Here is an 18919-nt window from a genome sequence, read left to right as displayed (position 1 = left end):
TTGCCCTCAAATTGCAACTGCTCAAAGGAGAGGCAAAGTGGAGGAAAACTAGTGAAATAAGAAGAAGAAACAGTAATAATAATAATAACTGTTGTTCAACCACGCAGCTGAGTTTGAACAAGGGAAGCAAGTACCCACAAGCAGAGGCTGCTGGAAAACTACACCCTGTGCCCTGGCCCAGGAATCAAACACAGGGAAGACAGATGTGAACACAGGCTGTTTATTTTAAGTGTTATTATTTAATTGTTATATATATTATTATTTAATTGTTATTTTTAAGTTTTGCCCTTGGTGGTGCAAAAGGCCACTTGGCCTCAGCATCCCGGGAAGCAAGGTAGTACAACATTCACACCCAACTGCCTTCACAAGAAGCGTTCACAGTCACATCCTACCTTCTGTCTTTAAACAAACTGGCATTCAGCCCTGTGCAGTGTTCCCAAGGGTGTTTCCACAGCCGTGTGCACCTCACCTGTTAGATGAATTGCATGTCTCTTGGAGGCACGGTGACACAGTGCCCTGGACAAGCTGAGCCCTGTAAAGAAACAGCGGTACCCACATTCCCACAGCTCCAGTAACAAAGGCCATGGCAGTCAGACCCAGTGAGGACCAGACAAAACTCCAGCTGAGAGGCAAAGAAGGAAATGAGAGATACTAGAAGTAGCAGGGTGTGACGAATAGGGCAGCCTACCTCATTTAGACTTCTTATAATCAAAATGCACTCCCTTGAAGATATGAACTTTGATGAGGCTTTATCTATGAACAGGGAAATCCTAATTAGTGTGAAGACTACCACCCACTGATTTCATGTTAAATTCCACTCCTGTTACCTGCAGATTTCATTGCCAGCTTTTGCTAAAACAATTGCTGTGAAATTTTGGATAGGAGAACTACGACAGCTGAGAGTGGGCAAAAAAGGTAGCAGATGAGTAGCTAAATGGAAGCGTTCTCTGGGCAAGTCTAAATGCCCCAAGATGGTTTTGTCTGTGTAACCGATACAAATGAGAGTAACATCTGGGTTTTCCGAACTGTTCAGATGCAGCAGCTGAAGCACTCCTTAACTCTGCCCGAGTCTAAAACCCAACTCTCAGTCTGCACAGCGAGTTAGCAGACAAAAGTTCTCCTTTTTCAAAACTGTACTTAGTTAGTTACTGTTACTTAGTAGAAAATAAAGCTGGATTTCAACAGGAGCACCCTCCCATCGTAACTCTGCCTCCTTCCCCCTCAAAAGAGGAGAATAACAGACACAAAGAAGTTTTTGATCTCCTGTGTAGCATTCCTGTAAAAGCGTTTATGGTGTTTCAAGCAACTTGTACACAACATGCGACACAAAGGAGCTGGGTGGGATGTGATGACCATATTCCCAAAAAGGGAATGGTCATTCTTCAGGGGAGGGGACCCTGGCTGCTAAAATCACTTACTTCTTGGCAAGTGAGATGACATCGTGACACCAAGTAGTCCTGGCAGTTCTGTGTACTCCTGGCTTCTCAGCTGCTGCTTGTATTGTGCCAGAGATGCTCAGTGCTCTGTGTGCTGCTGTCCTTCTCTGGGTCCTGTGAGGGACCAGCAGAAGCAGAAGAACCGGTGCTAGACCTCCCAGGCAAGGAGTTATCTGTAGACACAAGCAAGGCTGGTTAGAGCAAGGGTACCCGTGGAGTGAAAAGTCTACAGAACTTCAAATTCAGCATTAGAATTACGGACTGGAGAACGGCAGCTATGCTCAGAAATGAATGTAACTTGCGGTTTGTAGGTCATTTTTGTAAAGAAGAGTGGCTTTGGTGATGTATGGTGACTTCAGAGGAAAAAAGACCTATTAGATCCTCCCTCTGCATCATACAGATACACGACCGCTCCCTCTGATTCTGGAGTAAAACATGTGAAGAAAGAAAAGTGAACTGTAATATTCCAGCTACAAATGCAAGAATCATGCAAGTCATGCAGACATCAGCGTTACCTGCGTAACTTCAGACTCTTATTCCAGCAAACATTCTTCCCCCCTCATCGTGTACATGCTAGTTAATTTTATAGAGAACTTGGGAGGATCTGACAGGGTACTTCCAAAGCACTTGGTGTTCTCTGTGGAGAAACATCATGATGACGTGACAAGAACAGAAGATACCTTCACATTCCTCTATTTCAGGAGGTCTTGATGCATCCAAGTGTCTCCTCAGGTAAGAAGCACATCAGCGCCTGCCCTGGCTGCTCTACAGTTTAACCTGTGCCTCTTCCATTCTGCAAGAACTAGGCTAAAATCTTTCCCTTGTCCTGCAGGAACAAGGGAAAACACCAAACTCATGATCAAGTCCTCTAAAACACCAAGTTCATGACCAGTCAGGCAGTAGAAGGTCCTTCCACTGTTCACCTTTGGCATGACGAACATAAGTAATCCCAAGCCCAGGGATGGGTCTGATTTTACAGTGAATGGCACAGCCGCCCGAGTGACAGTGAGGAACTCACCCTGAAGGCCCACTGCCAGTCACGACAGACCTGCCATGCCAGCTGCCAGGACATAGCCAAGACAACTGTAAGCAACAAAAAGGAATAATCAGTAGGCACCAAGGAATTCTTGCTGCCCAAAATGACATCTTGCCAGCTAAGGAGAGCACAGAGAACCCAGATCAGACAACCCATAAAGCAATTTATTATTGGCTCTTTTCTGTCCTAGCCACATGAATAAAACCCTGCAGGAATTCCTTTAGCTTTAATCTGCCTTCTGGGCTCAGACTTGGCTGCCTGCTTTAATAAAGAGTATGTGTCCAAGGCACAGAAAAACCCTTCTCCTCTTCATCAGACACTGTCAATTTAACTGAAAGAGGAGAGGGAAGGGCCAGTTCTTCTTTGGGAGGATTTAATGGGGGGTTCTTGACAAATTTGTCAAGTAAGCAAATATCCAAAAGCTTTTGCCTTCCAAAAGCCAGAAATAAATTACCTACCCCCAGGCACATATTTCTTTTGGAGTTGATTCAATCGTTTATTCCAAGCCCAAAGGTTTTCGGAGTTCAGATTCTCTCTAACAAATGCTGAGGGGAAAAAAAAGCTGATTTTTCTTCAAGGTAACTACAGACATAAGCCTAACCAGCCCTATTTCAACATGCTAAGCAAGGGACAAATGCTTTTGCAAGAGCCAATCCAGACATACATCAAAATAGATCTGATCAAGGCTCAGGGCATATCGAATGCCTGGTGTGGTCAGACGGAATTTCAAAAGGCAGGTCAATTATTAGCAAGAAAACCAACCTTCCCACTGGAAGGAAGAGGAAGAAGACAGACAGCATCGTGGTCCTTTTTCATTCGCAGGAGCCAATGCATCCAGTGCATCCAGAGGGGGCAAGGAACGGCATCTCAGATTCCCCTCCACCCCCCAGGGCTGGGGACTGGGGCAGCGAGTGATGGAGGCACCTTTCCTTTGGTGATGACCAGGGCTGGTTTTCTTTTAGTGTCCTGAAAGTGCAGAGAAATTCAATTCAGAAAATCTTTAGAACTATGCATATTGAGGCATAAATTGTTCAAATAGCCAAACAACTATCCTGTATTAAACCCGTCTCTCCTAACAGGTCAATCTCCCCAAAACACATAGAAAGAGATAGTCATTACTTTGCTTGCGAAACTGACTGGTGAAGGCTAACAATCTGATATGGATGTAATGCTGAAAAGATAAACAATAAAGCAGTGAAAAGAACACAAGCGGATCAGCCTACAAGGCAAGACAAAACTGGATGCTGAGAAGACAGACACTGAGTAAAGGGCTCCCCATTGAGAGAAACTGGCTCTCCCCATCACTTTGAGGTGGGTTTCTCAGCTTGTATCTGTGCTGCATATAGACAGGCTCTCAGGCGTTGAGATTTTCATGACAAGGATAAAGTGACTACTTATAAAAGGACAAGTAAAACTTCCCTCTAAAATATAAACGAGATGAAATTAGGTCTTGTGGAAAGATGTTAGCAAAGAGTTGAACAACCTCCAAAGCAGTTCAGCTCTGCAATAGCTTTGCAGACCTCAGAATTAAATCTCTATGAATTTTGATACCCAGATTTCTGTGACTGACTTTTTAATAGAACACAGGTTACCTTCTGATAATTTATTAAAGGAAACAGACATTGAAATGTATGTGAAATATCTAAAAGTTAGACAACCAACCTATAGCTAGTGTCACTGGGATGGATGGGGTAGGTATCCATGGGAACATTCTCCATTGAAACGTCTGTCAACAAGAGAGACTTCCTGTGCTTTAGGCTGCAGCGACTTCAAACTTCCTCAGACACTGGCAGCAAAGCTAAAAAGCCAAAGAGAGTCAATGTAAGTTTTGCAGAGAGGCAACGCTGAAGGTAAGCAACATTCCACCCACTTCCAACTCCTCCTGTGTGCATTGCAGTGCGGAGTGGTTATGTCCCAGTGGTCGTCTTTGTTCTGATTCAAAGCAGGCCATTTAAAAAGAATGCTAATCCCCATCCAGTCACAATTACATGACTTAAACACTTGCCCTCACATGGTCACAGTTTCTGTTTGTAGATCACTAGGAACTGGCACACTGTAAGGCACACACTGCAAGGCTTAAATCAAGAAACCTTCAGCCTCCCTGAAGCGTTTCCATTGCTGCACAGCAGCTCCCCTGTGGGCAAAGCCTTCAGCCCCCCAAACGCTGTCTCTGATGCACCCCAGCCTGGCCCAGCCCCTCGTCCACCCCCAGTTACAAGTGTCCTTCACGCTGGTACAATTTTATCAACCTAAACCCATAAGAATTCCCACAAGAATCCATTCGTTTTCAGTCAGCACAAACTGAGAACAACGCTGGTTTGTCTGCTTTTACCTGCCAGGTAAGCCACGCACTGGGTGTTCACCTCAAACTTGTCACAGTTCCTGTGCTTGTTAACCAGAGCTAGTAGTGTGTGTAAAACCCTCACAGTTCTTGCTACAGTGGTAGGAGAAGGTTGCCTGTACCCTAACAAGTGGGGTTAAAAACCGAATACTGTATTTAATGGTCAAGGCATATTTACGAAGCATTAGTATGTTCATTAGCAAGTTCTCAGGACACTTCACACGAAGGGTAAGGAAGCACAACTCTAACAGAAGATGCAAGATGTGTTCTTACCCTTCAGGAGGTATCCCGCTACTGCAAAGTTGAAGTTGAAATTCAACCCAACAAAATGGTCCATCTGCTTGCAGTGCCACTCGAGGGGTCTCCTGATCTCCATGAACACCTCTTCCGGGCTCTGACCAGGAAAAAGAAAACCCAAGAGCTGCTCATGATAGCTCAAGGTGTTCTTTTGACAAGTGACAGAGTAATTTTAAGAGCTTACACTGAAATACCAAGCACACCTTTGAACACAACACACCTGTACATTTCTGTTCCAGTTCAGAACGCAGTTACGTACATCGCAGTTTTACTCTTGGTAGTACCCAAGTGGAACAATTCCTAATGCAAATTGCTTCCCCAGTGTCCAGCAGGACGAGAGTTGTGGTTTTTTCCTGTATCAACAGATGGAAGTGCTCACACAAACCCAGTGTCAGTCAGAGCTGGTCGCTAACAGCTCACCTTGCCGTTGAATATTCGAAGGCTGTCCAGGGTGTGCAGATTCTGCTCAAGCAGGTCTGTACCTGCTGAGTACAGGTTTACTTCATCCAGCTGCAGCACTGCCATGGCTACCCAGAAGAGGGCCTTGTGCATCGGCAAGTCCTGAAGGGAAAGAGAGAAAGCCACGATTTTCAAGTCAAGAAATCCATCACTGAACATTAAATTCCTTAATCACATTCATTAATTTCATAGGCAGAGCCTGTTAATAAAGGACAACCAATGTAACGCTTGTGAGGTGGGCCGATGCCAACCTCATGAAGTTTAACCATGCCAAGTGCAAGGGGTCCTACACCTGGGTTGGAGCAATCCCAGGCACAGCTACAGGTTGGGCAGAAAAGAGATTCAGAGCAGCCCTGCGCAGAAGGACTTGGGGGTGTTGGTCGATGAGAAAACGAACATGAGCCAGCTTCAGTGTGCGCTCGCAGCCCAGAAAGCCAACCGCATCCTGGACTGCATCAAAAGTTGCATGACCAGCAGGTCCAAGGAGGTGATCCTGCCCCTCTCTCTACTCTGCTCTCCCGAGACCTCACTTGGAGTATTGTGTGCAGTTCTGGTGTCCTCAACATAAAAAGGACATGGAACTGTTGGAACAAGTCCAGAGGAGGGCCACGAGGATGATCTGGGGACTGGAGCACCTCCCGTATGAAGATAGGCTGAGAAAGTTGGGGCTGTTCAGCCTGGAGAAGAGAAGGCTGCGTGGAGACCTCTTAGCAGCCTTTCAGTATCTGAAGGGGGCCTACAAGGATGCTGGGGATGGACTATTCATCAGGGACTGTAGTGACAGGACAAGGGGTAACGGGTTAAAACTTAAAACAGGGGAAGTTTAGACTGGATATAAGGAAGAAGTTCTTTACTGTGAGGGTGGTGAGGCACTGGAATGGGTTGCCCAGGGAGGTTGTGAATGCTCCATCCTTGGCAGTGTTCAAAGCCAGGTTGCATAAGGCCTTGGGCGGCATGCTTTAGTGGGAGGTGTTCCTGCCCATGGCAGGGGGGTTGGAACTAGATGATCTTAAGGTCCTTTCCAACCCTAACTATTCTATGATTCTATGAATCTTAAGGTCCTTTCCAACCCTAACTATTCTATGATTCTATGAATCTTAAGGTCCTTCCCAACCCTAACTATTCTATGATTTTATGAATCTTAAGGTCCTTTCCAACCCTAACTATTCTACGATTCTATAATTCTAACTTTGAAGGGAAAGCAGACACTAAGTTCACGGGTATTATACATGTGGAACAATCACAGCTTAAGGAGCATCTGCTACCTTCGAACGAGCTGTAAGGTTTTAAGGTTTTTTCCCATTCAGCTTTTGAAGAGAGGCCAGAGACGATTTTTTGCTTTAAAGCTACAGTATTTGTCATTATGGCTTTTAATAACCCTGCCTTTCACCGAGATGAGGTATGTGTTTCTAGGGAAATGGTAGGACATTGCTAGTAGTCAATCCACCGAGCAAGGCCTCTTTCCACCAGAGTTCTGTTTACGGACACCACCTAAAGGGAGGTGAAAAGAAAGAAAACAAAAAGTAGAAAGGTGAACAAACCACTAGAGAAAAAACAATCAGCAAGTTCCTAATCAACAACAGGAAGCCTGCATCGGCATCGATTCCAACAAAATAGGTACGTCAACACACGCACCTCATTGCCCGTCAAGTTCCACAGCTGTATCAGTGGCAGTCCTGTTGCACTGTCATAATTTGTGGCCTGGAAACACAGAAAAACCAGAGTGGGCAGCAGTTCTGGTGTGAGCCGTGAAGGATGCAATGCCAGCATCATTCGCTCCCTATCAGACACCCCTTCCTATCTGTAGGCTGGAGGAAATGTAGCTCCTGCCACCAGGCAGCAGCTGGAACACCCTGTGGGCAAGTTCACTCTCATCACTCAAATCCATACCCTGGCTTTCTGCCCACATCACTCACAAGAGGGAACACGCATCCCTTCCCAGCCACACAGCCCTGAGCGGGAACTGATGCTACACCAGGAAGTTCTCATCAAGACCCTGCTCAGCAGCCAGACTTCCAGGCTCTGGCTTTGTTGTCTGTCTTCACACACACAGGATGGGGGGTGCACAGAGTCACAGCAGTAGTACTATCAGCAACAAGACTTTTCCCAACAGCTCCACGTACCTGCACCTCAAGGACTGCGCCTCTGGTCATCTCGCCAACAGCTGCGTCAGCTTCAGGGGAGAAGTGATCCTCATCTTGGGGAAGAGCAGGAGAAAACAAATGACAGTCACAGGCTTCAAAGGCCAGAAGGGACTATTAAGCTCACCTTGCCTGACCTCCTACATCCATTAGGCCAGCAAATCCTCACCCACTGTTGCTGAAACCAGTCTATTAAGCTGGAGATCACACAAACATTATGCCTGCTGGGTTGCTGAAAGGAAGAATGAAGTGCTTTCTAAAGCCACTAGCTAAGTTAATATGAATTTAAGTGGCTGATGAATTAGGAGGCTTTAAAGATAGAAAAGTGCGTATCTGCGGTACCTTTCAGCGGTCATTAGTGTTTCGATCCTTAATAAACTAAGCTCAAGGGCCTCAGGGCTTCACTGACCCTGAAGACACTACTGACCCGCCTGACCCCCAGCTCCCACAGAAACCCCTTCCGTACAAGGCAGCTTTTTAGGCCCCCAGACATCAGGCATCTCTACCACCATGACACTCTGCCGGGGCTTGAACGGTAGCATTTTGAACACAGAACTATACACGTCAGTCACTTTAGTAGGAAAGTATCAGAGATTGGTTTAACACATTAAAACTAACTTCGCATTTACAGCTACTTTATGACAGAAGGTGGCAGAGTAGTTACAGCTACTTCACTTAATACACTGCCAGCCCTGCCAACTTGCTCTTTAGGAGAGTAATTCACCCTCTCCTCCAAGCCGGAAAGAGCCTGGACATTTATCATCTTTCCCCTGGAGTCTGACAGGTTCTGCCATGCTAGCACATTTAGAAGAATAAAATTCATTTTTTCCAGTCCTTGCTCTAGTCACACCAGAGCTGTGCTTGCAGTAGGAGACGGAAGGTTCAGGCACGATCATTGCTTGCCCACCGCTGGCACCCACTGACACTGCAGTAGGACCGCCAATAGTACTTGTCAGGAGCTCCATTACCTGCAAGAGGCACCACATTGTCCAGTAAAACTTCTGCTCCTTGGAAAGGCACCAATAAAAAGTCAGACCTTAAAGAAAAGAGAATTCATCAGAATAAGAACAGGGCTCTAAGTCACTCCTGTATTCTTTAAGGTGACATTGATTAATCAATTGCTGTAAGAGGGATTTAGTTTAACATTGATGACAGTCAAAAACAACCTCCCAGCAATCTAAGCAGCAGCAGCAACCCATTGTCTGATGAGCACGCCACGTTGGACTGGGCTCCAAGCAAAAGCCACCTCCACCATGGAGGCTTGACTGCTTTCCTCCCACCTCTGGGCACAAGCAACTATTTAATGGGCTTGTGTAAGAAAACCCTCATCCAATACAGCTCTCCCAGACAGTGGGGCTGGAGCATAGAGAATCCCAATCTTACTCCTAGCTCAGCAACTAACTACACCTTGGGGCCTCCCAAAGGCATCCTTTTGCTCAGCTGCCATGCTGAAGTGACAGAAGTCACAATTTCCTCTTCCTTCCCCTTCAATAAAGCCTTGCGAGAGCTTGCTCTGCTGCCAGGGAACCCACCCCTGCTGCTGAGGCAAACCTTTCTACCAATTCCCACTTCAGCTCTGGAAAAACCCAGAAGGAATTCAAACAATACAGATGCCTCTGAAGAAGATTCGAGCCAGATATGGCCTCAGGCCATGGAAGAGGAGCTACAGACCTGATTGGTCTGAGTGTGTCAGCCTTCACTTTGGCATATCCTCCATAGTCCACATATCTGAGTTCCACTTCACTGGTCTCTTCAAAGTAGCTGATAACTTGAGCCCGTAGCCATGCCCCATCCAGGCCTGGAGCTGCGCAGATAATACCAACTGCGGAACATAAGGGTACAGAGAAGAAAGCTCAGCGGATTTCCAGAAATCAGCACTCCAGGCATTAGTTATGATGAATAACTCCTTTCCATGTGATGCACCCTCCACTTTAGACCATGTACAGACAGTGACACTACGAAGATGTGCGAGTAGCTCCACACTTTGTCAGCAAAAATATACCAGGTGCCAGGTAGATAAGAAATAACCCAAGACTGACTTACCTCCTTCCGAATTTCAATGTGCAACTATGTGGCTGGAGAAGTATTCAGCGATGAGTGGGGTGAGGAAGAACAGAGCTTAAAAAAAAGCCCAAATCAATAGAATAACCAACGAACTATCACACCTCATGCACTAGGAAACCTCCCAAGCCTAACTCAGGGCAGCAGGATTTCACATGACCCTCGAAGTTTCTTAAGTGAACGGTCAAGTTACTTGCCTTCTACTGGAGTTGGCAGGGTTGGAATTTCAGGTTGAGAGTAGCAGACGCACATCTGCTGCTCAAGGCTCCTCAGGACGTAGAAAGTGGGGTGAGTGTGCTGCTGCAGGAACATGTGCCCTGCATCAACTTGGTGCGCCACGACCACCGGCACAGTGACTCCATCCGGGAGGAAGAGCTGTCACGTGGAGGAAAGAAGCTCTCATTAGTGTTCACTGCAACTCGAAGTTTCCTTCACAGCAACTCCCTGTTCCACCAGCACCTCCTGAGGCTTACAGCCACGGCACTGTAGTATTTCACTTCTAAAGACTGCTTTGGATCAGGAGCAGAAGACTACCCATTGTTAACTGCATGCTGTTCTCAAGGAAATCACACTTGGGCTGGGGCCCATCTTGTTCCCAAAAAGACTATCAGCACAGAGCAGCTGCAAGACTTATTTACCCAAGAGATCAGTGAGCAGAGTCAGGAATGATGGGTCAAGCCATGCTGCACTATCAACGCTGTGCAACTTGCCAGGACTCCCTGCCCATGGAGGTTCTAAATATCAAGGTAATCTTCACAGGGATTGTCCAAGATTTGTCACAGAGGCCTTATTTTCAAAGTCCTTTGCCCCGGCTGCTAGAGAGCCACTGTGCCGGGCAGCTTCCGAGCATTACCGTGCTTGGAATACATCCAAAATGCCTTTCCTTTCCCAGCACAAATTCACTTCTCCAGAATAAAGCCTATCTTCACATCCAAGGAAACAGTTACGTGCACCGTTACTACAGGCACAATGGGAACAGTAGTGGAAGAACAGGTAGATAACCCCGATCTATTAACAGCTAAATCAGCTGGATAACAACCAGCCACACAAAATCACACTGAGTTTGAGGGCGTCTGTGAGCCAGCCACATGGATACAGCATCCTACAATGGCAGTGACCAGCAACAGCCTTCCGCCCCGACATCAGCATAGCCAGCAAGCTGGGACTCACCCAGGCAGTCATAAGGAGGGAATGAAGTGTCAGTGGTGCTGCTGGAAGTAGATCGTGGACGTTGGCATCAAGTTCAAGGAGCTGTGTCTCGCCAGTCAGGCTCAGTACTTTTTCTACTTGATGCGGGAAACCTGGAAGACAAAGTCCCACAGAAGGTCTGTAGCACAGATTTGGTGAGGACAACCCCAGCCTTGCCACATGAACCAATATAGATACCAGAAGCCTTCTGCACTACAGCAACAACTTCAGTTTTAGCAGATTGGCCATGTAACCTGGTAGGAGACCAACATGAGCTGATATACACCCCATAGCTCCTCCTGTAGGCCAGCTAACACTGGATCCTACAGAGAGATGAATTCAGAGAGCAAATGCAGACCCACCAGCACTTGAGGGCTAAATAGTCATTTCCTGGGGAAATTAAACACGAAGATTTATCTGCACATGTCCTGAAGCAGGAAGGTTACAGCACATAAAATGCTTGTTCACCGTGCGTGTGTAAGAGCATTTTCAAATCGCTTACCTTGTGGGCAGTCTCCATCTATTCCTGGTGCCTTGCTACACTCATTACATGGGTCTGGACCATTCTCTCGCAGTACTCCATTGCTGTATGGTACTTCATTGTCTTCAGGCAGCTTCAGAGTAGGCTGAGTCTCACTTGGGCCGGAGCTCTGCCCAGCACTTGTGTCTCGGGTCGCAGATAAACTACGTAACTCTGAATGCTGGCCCGATGCAACAGCCAGCACTGTGCTCTGCAGCGGGCCCTTCACACATGCCCCACCTTCACATGTGGATGTGCTGCACACAGAGCCCTCCCTAACCAAAGGCGCCTTTTCTGGAGAACCTTTGTGGTTTTCCAGAGGAGTCCGACCACCTCCTTGGGACTCACTGCACACAGGGGTCTTCATCTGACAGTCTGTTGTGGCTCCCTCAGTGGGGCTTTGTGTTAAACAGCTTGAACATGTAACATCCTGATCCTGTCCCTCTGTCTGCGGGGATGTCAGGACCGCAGCATCATTCTTTCCAGCAGCGTTCGTATCAGCTACTGGAGCTTCCTCTGCAAGCGTCTGATCACTGGAAACAGCACTTGCCATCTCCAGAGGTGTCTCAGCTTGGCTAGCAGCAGCCTGGCAGAGCTGAGTGGACCCATCACCTGCAGGAGCGGGCAGCACTCCCTCACTGCGGACAGGCTTCTTCTGCCAACAGTCTTTTGTGTCTCCCTCTTCAGGGCTGGATGAACAGCCACGTGTTAAACAGCTTGAACGTCTCACATTCTGACCCTGTTCCTCTGCCTGCAGGGATGTTGGTACCACACCATCACTCCTAACATTCTCACTGCCTACTGGAGCTTCCTCTGCAAGCATCTGATCAGAGGAAACAACACTTGCCATCTCCACAGGTGTCTCAACTCGACTGGCAGCAGCCTGGCAGATCTCAGTGGACCCATCACTTGCAGCACCCCACAGCACTTCCTCAGTTGCTGCCAAAATGACCTCGGAAACAATCCGTATTGTCGCTTGCTCAATTTTCTCAATGTCTTCCTTGCACAAACCCACTCCTCTAATCTTCTCTCTTCTCAATTCATCTCCTTTTGGCTGTGTGTCCTCCTCCTCCTGACACACAGGGACAGTACTGGCAATTGACCTGGACACGTCTTCTTCCCCTGCCTGCTCCGAACAGGCAGACTCCCAGGGCAGAGAAACACAAGCAGGGACACTCTTTTCGTCTTGAGATCCCGTTTCTTCTAGTTTTTCACTGTCGTTCTCAAGGGTGCTGGGCTGATTCGTTGTTACTGGCAAGTCTGGCGAGAGATCCAGCCTCTCATCAGGGTGACACATAACAGAGGGCATCGTCAACCCTGCCGTCAGCAGGGAGGTCGAGGTTTTGTTCCCTGTGTCTTCCTCTTCCAGCAAGGAGAGCTGTCTTCGAGGAACACATGGTTCTGTTCCTGGTGCGGAATCCTGCTCTGTCACTTCTTCCTGCTGCTCTGCAGCACCTACTGCTTCTTCATCTTGATAGGTTCCATGCTTTTTTCTATGGGAATAAATCCACCAGCACCCGAGAAGTGCCAGCACTCCAGGTACGGCATACGCGACGTAATTCCGGAAGCATAAAGGCATTTTAGAAAGTCTCAGCAGTTATAGCTAGAAGGAGAACCAGAAAACATGTTACAATAGCCACAGGGAAGGGAACAGGAAGACTAAAGCTTCATAAATGCCTTGAGGTATCTCTAGTAGTACGAGCAGGCTTGTTTTCCATTTGCTTTTTAAATTCACATCTCTGCTCTACAAGAGACCGCAGAACGAGATCCTTCCCTAAGACCAGGGATCTCTGGACATTTCTCACCATTACAGTCATCAGTTTCACCTTAACCCCCCTTTCTACGCAAAGCCGTTTCACCTTCTTTCCCCTGCCTCCCCTTTGCTACACACACGGACAGCATCCAGCGCTGCAGCCTCTCCAGCAGCAGGCTGGGTTCAGAACACCGCTGGACCACCACTTTATTCCACGTTAAATTTCCTACATGGACAGCTGCTACTCTGACTTTTCAGCTGAAAGCTTTCTCTTTTACTCCGGAAAGCGTGTGAACCCTTCGCTGCCTGGACGCCACTGGGACTCATGTCCCACCCATGCTCCTCCATCTACAAGCCTCATCTAGGTTATATAAGGCAGGGCTGAGAGGCCTTCCCGTTCCCTTCAGGCAAGCCTGCGGCTGGCACACAGAGCTGAAGTTCCCTACATCCCCAGAACAAAGAGTGCAAAGGACACTCAGTTTATATTTTCACTGGGCAGGAATGAAAGCAGAACCCACGTGTCTGACAATGCTTACACACAAGAGGCTTTTCTCCAAACAGGCCCCAAGACTTTCACCAGTAAGCAACAAAGATAAAGATTGTTTTCAGGAGATAAAATCCTAGGGATGGAAACCACCCACTGGAAAACAGTATTATCTAGTTCCTCTTCAGAAGTAGAAAGGAGTATAAAAAGACGAGACAATCAAGTCAGTCTCTCGACTATGCTTACTCTGTCTCAACCAGAAAACATCTTGGTAAAGATCAGGGGGATGAGGACAAGAATGAACCCCCACACTCGCCTACCTTACTAAACAAAGGCAAGGACAGTCAACTTATTCTACTTGCTCGCATTAGGATCCCAGAGCAGTTTTAAGCCACCTCGTTTCTCTCGCCAGCACAAACAACCCTTCAGAAGACACATCCGTACTGAAGCACGAAATCAGACTCTACAACTCAAAAGAGTTCTAAAGCAGGTATGTTTATTACGGCGCCGGGTGCAAGGGGGATCGCTTCTCCTAACTTGCACCTCGAGAGGTTAAGCGAGCAGATATTTATTACACACAAACATGCATATTCATTAGGTTCGAGAGATCGGTGGGGAAATTACAATTAGTTTAGGTACTCATTATCATAACTCTCCTTCCTTTTGGTGCTTGCACACTGCTCTCCGATGGTTGTGGGCAGGGGCAGGGGTCTTCAAGATGAAGTAAACAGTCTTCTTCAGGGTGCACTTTTCACCTTCGGCACAGTCGGATGCCCCAGTAATCACAAAGGAGCTGAAACCAGCCATATCTGCAAGTTTCTGATAGCTGGCAAAGATTTAGAACAGTGGGACCTTCGTCCACAAAATTTATTGCCTCCCAAGCTAGCAGATGTTCAGGAGTCACTGTCTCCAGCCTAACTGATAATTAGAAGGATGGTCACTCATTAGAAGGACGGAAAGAAATAACTCACTCTTGTTAGCAAGACTACTAAATTCTGTTATCACACCACAGACTTACAACACAAATGTTGTTCTCTAGCTTAGACCTAAGTTAAAAGTATCTTAACCCTAGGTTTTCCAGGCACTTGCTTTCCTTATATCAAGCCCCCCCTTTTCTTTTACCTTTGCAAATCCTTTTGCTAGATAACTCCATTTTGCTCAGGAGTTCTGGCAAAGTATTTACCATTCCAACTAGTTGCCTAACCTTATGTCTTTTCCCATCTTCATAAACAGTTACAGACCTTTTACAATGCCAAAAAGAACACTAGCATGTTACAAGTAATCAGCGTTAAAACAATCATTATTACGATTCCTGCAACCAGCTGCCTCAGCTAGGAGAGATTAGGTAACCATGAAGTTAACTTTCTCCGTGTTTCTTCAAAAACCCAAGAGGTACGTATCATCCTTGGTCATTGCATGAAATATTTCAGTTTATTTCCAAATTTCCTCCAGATCTGTTTCAATTCTGCCACTTTGATCTATATAGGAACCACTGATTATGGAACAAACCCCTCCTTGTGAAGCCAAAACCTGGGTACCACAGCACCTATGGTGCACGCGCCTTCCAGTTGAGGTAGAGTCTTAGGAGCATTTTCTCCACATAACCAATACTATCCTTTCCCTTCAGGCACGGGCCACCACTGAATTATGATACCATCCCTATTAATAGTGTGATTGTAATTTGAATAGTGACCTACACCTCTGGCATTTCTTTGTACACAGGTCTAATATTCTTAAACCCAGTCTCCAGATCTCAAAGGGTGAATCGGATAATCTAAACCTGTCGCTCTTGTCCCTAATATTCTTTTAACACCAACAAATATCAATAACCTTCTTTTCTCAGGAATTCAGAAAAATCTATTTGCCACTCTTGTCCTGGATAACTTCCTCTCCCAATTGTCCCAATTTGATTCCTATTGTCAGTTTTAGGATTATTCTTAAGACAGAGCTGACATTGTTCTGTCACTAACTGAACTATGGTGTATAGATTCCTTCCTATAATCTGTATATAAAGAGTTGCTACCCAATGAGTTTTATTATGTTCCTCCTGAACTAACTTTCAGAGGTGATTAGAGGGAATTACAGTTTGCCCATCAGGTATCTGAACCCAACCCTCTTGGTTTTCCTGTCTTTTCAGATCTTCAATCAACTTTTTATCCTCTCTTGAATATCCAGGTTCAGATTTCTCAATTGTTAGCTTGCCATCAGGGATTCAGGACATGATTTCAGATTGTTCAGCTTCTTGTTTGGCTTCAAAATCGGCCAAATCATTTCCAGTTCTCTGATTAGGGTCACCTTGTTGATGCCCTCTACAATACATAACAGCTACTTCCTCAGGTAGCTGAGCAGCAGTTTCTGTAGCATGTTTAATCTGTTTCCCTTGTACATTCGAAAGTCCTCATTCTTTCCAGATGGCACCATGTGCATGACCACACCAAATGCATATTTAGAATCAGTCCAAATATTTATCCTTTTGTCTTTAGCCAATTCCAGGGCTCTCATTCTGCCTTTTGGGTGGAGGTGTTTGCGGGTAAAGGTTCAGCTTCTATTATCTGTGAAGTGGTGGTAACGGCATATCCTGCCTTTCGTTCACCATTTTTCACGGAGCTACTACCATCAGTAAACCAAGAAGCAAATCCCGCTGGCTCGAATATACAGCCTCTACAGTGACCAAGCAGTCATGTGTTAGCGGTTCTGTCGGTTGCTCCTGCAAAAAGGATGCTGGATTCACAGCATCAGTGACCACAATTTCTGTATCATCGTGTTCCACAAGGGTGGCCTGGTATTTTACAAACCATGAAGGAGACAATCAGTGGGCTCCTTTCTGTTCCAGGACTGCTGATACAACACGGGACACTAGCACAGTAATCTTTTGTCCCAAGGTGAATTTGCAAGCCTCTTCAGTATTCATGACAACCGTTGCCACAGCCCTTAGGCATCCGGGACATCCTTTGCTCGCTTCATCCAGCTGTTTTGAAAAGTATGCCACTGGCCTTTATAGGGTCCTAGTTTCTGAGCAAGGACCCCTCCAAGGCTATTCCTTGTTTTTCATAAGAATATAGCCAAAAGGGTTTGCTTACATTGGGAAGTCCCAGAGCTGGAGCTCTCATTAGCTCTGTTTCTGAATTTCTAAAAGCCCTCTCTGCTGAATCAGTCCATTCCAAAGAGGGAGGATTTCCTTTTAACAGTTCATATAGTGGTCTTACCAGAACACCGTAGTCACGGATCTAAAGTCTGCGGCATATGGTCATTCCCAGGAACATCCGGAGCTCCTTGATGGTCGACAGTCGTGGAGTTTGACAAATGGCTTCTTTTCTAACAATTCCAAGCTCTCTCTGTCCTCCTGTTACTTCATAGCCTAAGTAGGAAACTCAGATTTGAATTAGTTGGGCCTTTTGTTTGGATACCCGATAGCCATTCAGTCCCAGGAAATTCAATAATCCCACCATCCACTGGACACCTTCTTCCTTTGTTTCTGTGGCAATTAATAGGTCATCCACATATTGTAACAGAGTCCCCGTCTGAGTGGGTGGCTTTCGTGATTCTAGTTCTCGTGCTAACTGACTTCCGAAACTCGTCGGACTGTTTTTAAACCCTTGAGGTAATACCGTCCAAGTTATTTGGGTTTTCCTTCCCGGGTCAGGATTTTCCATTCAAATGCAAATAAATTTGGGGTTTCTTTGGCCAATGGTAAGCAAAAGAAAGCGTCCTTCAAATCCAAGATGGCAAACCATTTCTGATTATTATTCAATTTAGTCAATAAGGTATACAGATTAGTTACTACTGGATGAATATCCTCTACAATTTTGTTGATTGCTCTGAGATCTTGAACCAATCCACAACTCTTCCCATCATATTTCTTTACTGTCCAGATAGGAGTATCATATTCCAATTCACATTCAATCAGTAATCTATATTTTAAAATTTAACAATGATTTCTTTGATTCCCTTTGATCTTCTAATTTTAAGGGATATTGGTTTATTCTAATTGGGCAGGCCCTCCTCTTTTTATTTCCACTATAACAGGCAAAGCATTTTTCGCCGTACCTGGACCTTCAGATGCCCAGACTCCCACAGATATACCCAATTAAGGATTTCTTCTATTTCAGGGAGGTCTTCCTGTTCGCTTTTCTGTTGAATTAAACATAAACTCAAAACTGTAATTAATTGATCGGTTTTAATTCTTAATTCCATTTTGCCTTCTTTAAATGCTGCTTCTCGCCCTAATAAAGATTTTAGAGAATTCAGCACGCATAAAAATTTGTGCATTCCCATTTGGTTTCCCAATTTGTACTCTAAAGGTTTCAGAAAGAATGCCCTTTTTTTTCCCCCCCTTTTCCTTGGCAGCCAGTAGCTCCTACAACTGTAACAAATTCTTTTCCCTCCGACTTAACACTGAATAAGTCGCTCCTGTATCCACTAAAAATTCCACTTGATTTCCTCTAGTCCCTAGCTTTAACGTAACCAGTGGATCTGCTAGGGTAGATTCCCCAGGTCCCCATCAGTCTAGTTCCAATTCAGTCACCAGAGCCACCCTGTGGCGCTCCCCCTAGGGCAGCCTCCACTTCCAACGTCCAGCACGCACACCGATCCCGTAAGAGCCCTCTCCCCCACCTCCACCTGACACCCCTCCGCCACCAGTTTCAAAGCAACCACCGCAGCCCTGGCTATAGCACGACTGAGCTTTTTCTTTTCTACCTGTTCCCGATTCGTATGCGCTCTCCATGCTTCCTCCTTCACTCCCGTCCGCACTTATCCAACAAGCCCTCAGTCCGTCTGTTCCCACTTGTCCGCCTGCCCCAGCACTCATCCCATGCTCAAACACAGGAGCTGCGCGAGCTCCCCTGGTTTTCCCCTTTTTCCTTTCCTCACAGCTGCTCACCCTGCTCTGCAGCGGCTCCAGACGCCTGCTTCTGCAACAGCACTTCTGGTTTAACCCTGTCTTAACTCTGAATGGGAATCTGCTGCTTGTTGCCAGTTACAGTCATCTCTTCCTCCTTATCAATATCAGATAAGACAGACGCAGAGGGTGCTCCCCTTGGAGGTACCTCTGATACATAATTTTCCAACCTATCTTCCTGATTACCCTGGTTTTTTCTTAACTTTAAACATTATTCCCCCGATATCACAGGCTGAACAACATCTCCCCAGCTTAGCTTTCTGGTTTTCCCTGTCCAAAAAGGAAAACTCAGCCAAAATTAAG

At 46.2% G+C, this 18919-nt stretch overlaps 1 protein-coding gene across 14 annotated transcripts; it reads right to left on the bottom strand.

Moving 5' to 3' along the window:
- Positions 1-157: 157 nt before the first annotated feature.
- Positions 158-17196, bottom strand: LOC308217903 (uncharacterized protein). 14 transcript variants are annotated; one of them, XM_080611377.1, is made up of 14 exons: positions 16923-17196; positions 11462-13082; positions 10942-11072; positions 9969-10146; positions 9382-9532; positions 8679-8746; positions 7693-7766; positions 6835-7270; positions 5331-5671; positions 5087-5207; positions 4135-4270; positions 3235-3438; positions 2931-3017; positions 158-2519 (listed from the first exon to the last, which is right to left on the bottom strand). In XM_080611377.1, the coding sequence occupies exons 2-8, from the start codon at positions 13056-13058 to the stop codon at positions 7139-7141; spliced, it is 2331 nt and encodes a 776-aa protein (XP_080467503.1). In that variant the 5' UTR covers positions 13059-13082; positions 16923-17196; the 3' UTR covers positions 158-2519; positions 2931-3017; positions 3235-3438; positions 4135-4270; positions 5087-5207; positions 5331-5671; positions 6835-7138. The 14 variants fall into 14 exon arrangements, with proteins under 14 accessions (XP_080467503.1, XP_080467500.1, XP_080467499.1 ...); XM_080611374.1 differs by having other exon boundaries at positions 158-469; positions 557-3438; XM_080611373.1 differs by having other exon boundaries at positions 158-532; positions 1419-3438.
- Between the last annotated feature and the right edge of the window lie 1723 nt (positions 17197-18919).

Source organism: Psittacula echo, assembly GCF_963264785.1.
Source record: "Psittacula echo genome assembly, chromosome: 1".
Taxonomy (NCBI): Eukaryota; Metazoa; Chordata; class Aves; order Psittaciformes; family Psittacidae; genus Psittacula; species Psittacula echo.
This window is presented reverse-complemented; position numbering and strand designations above follow the sequence as displayed.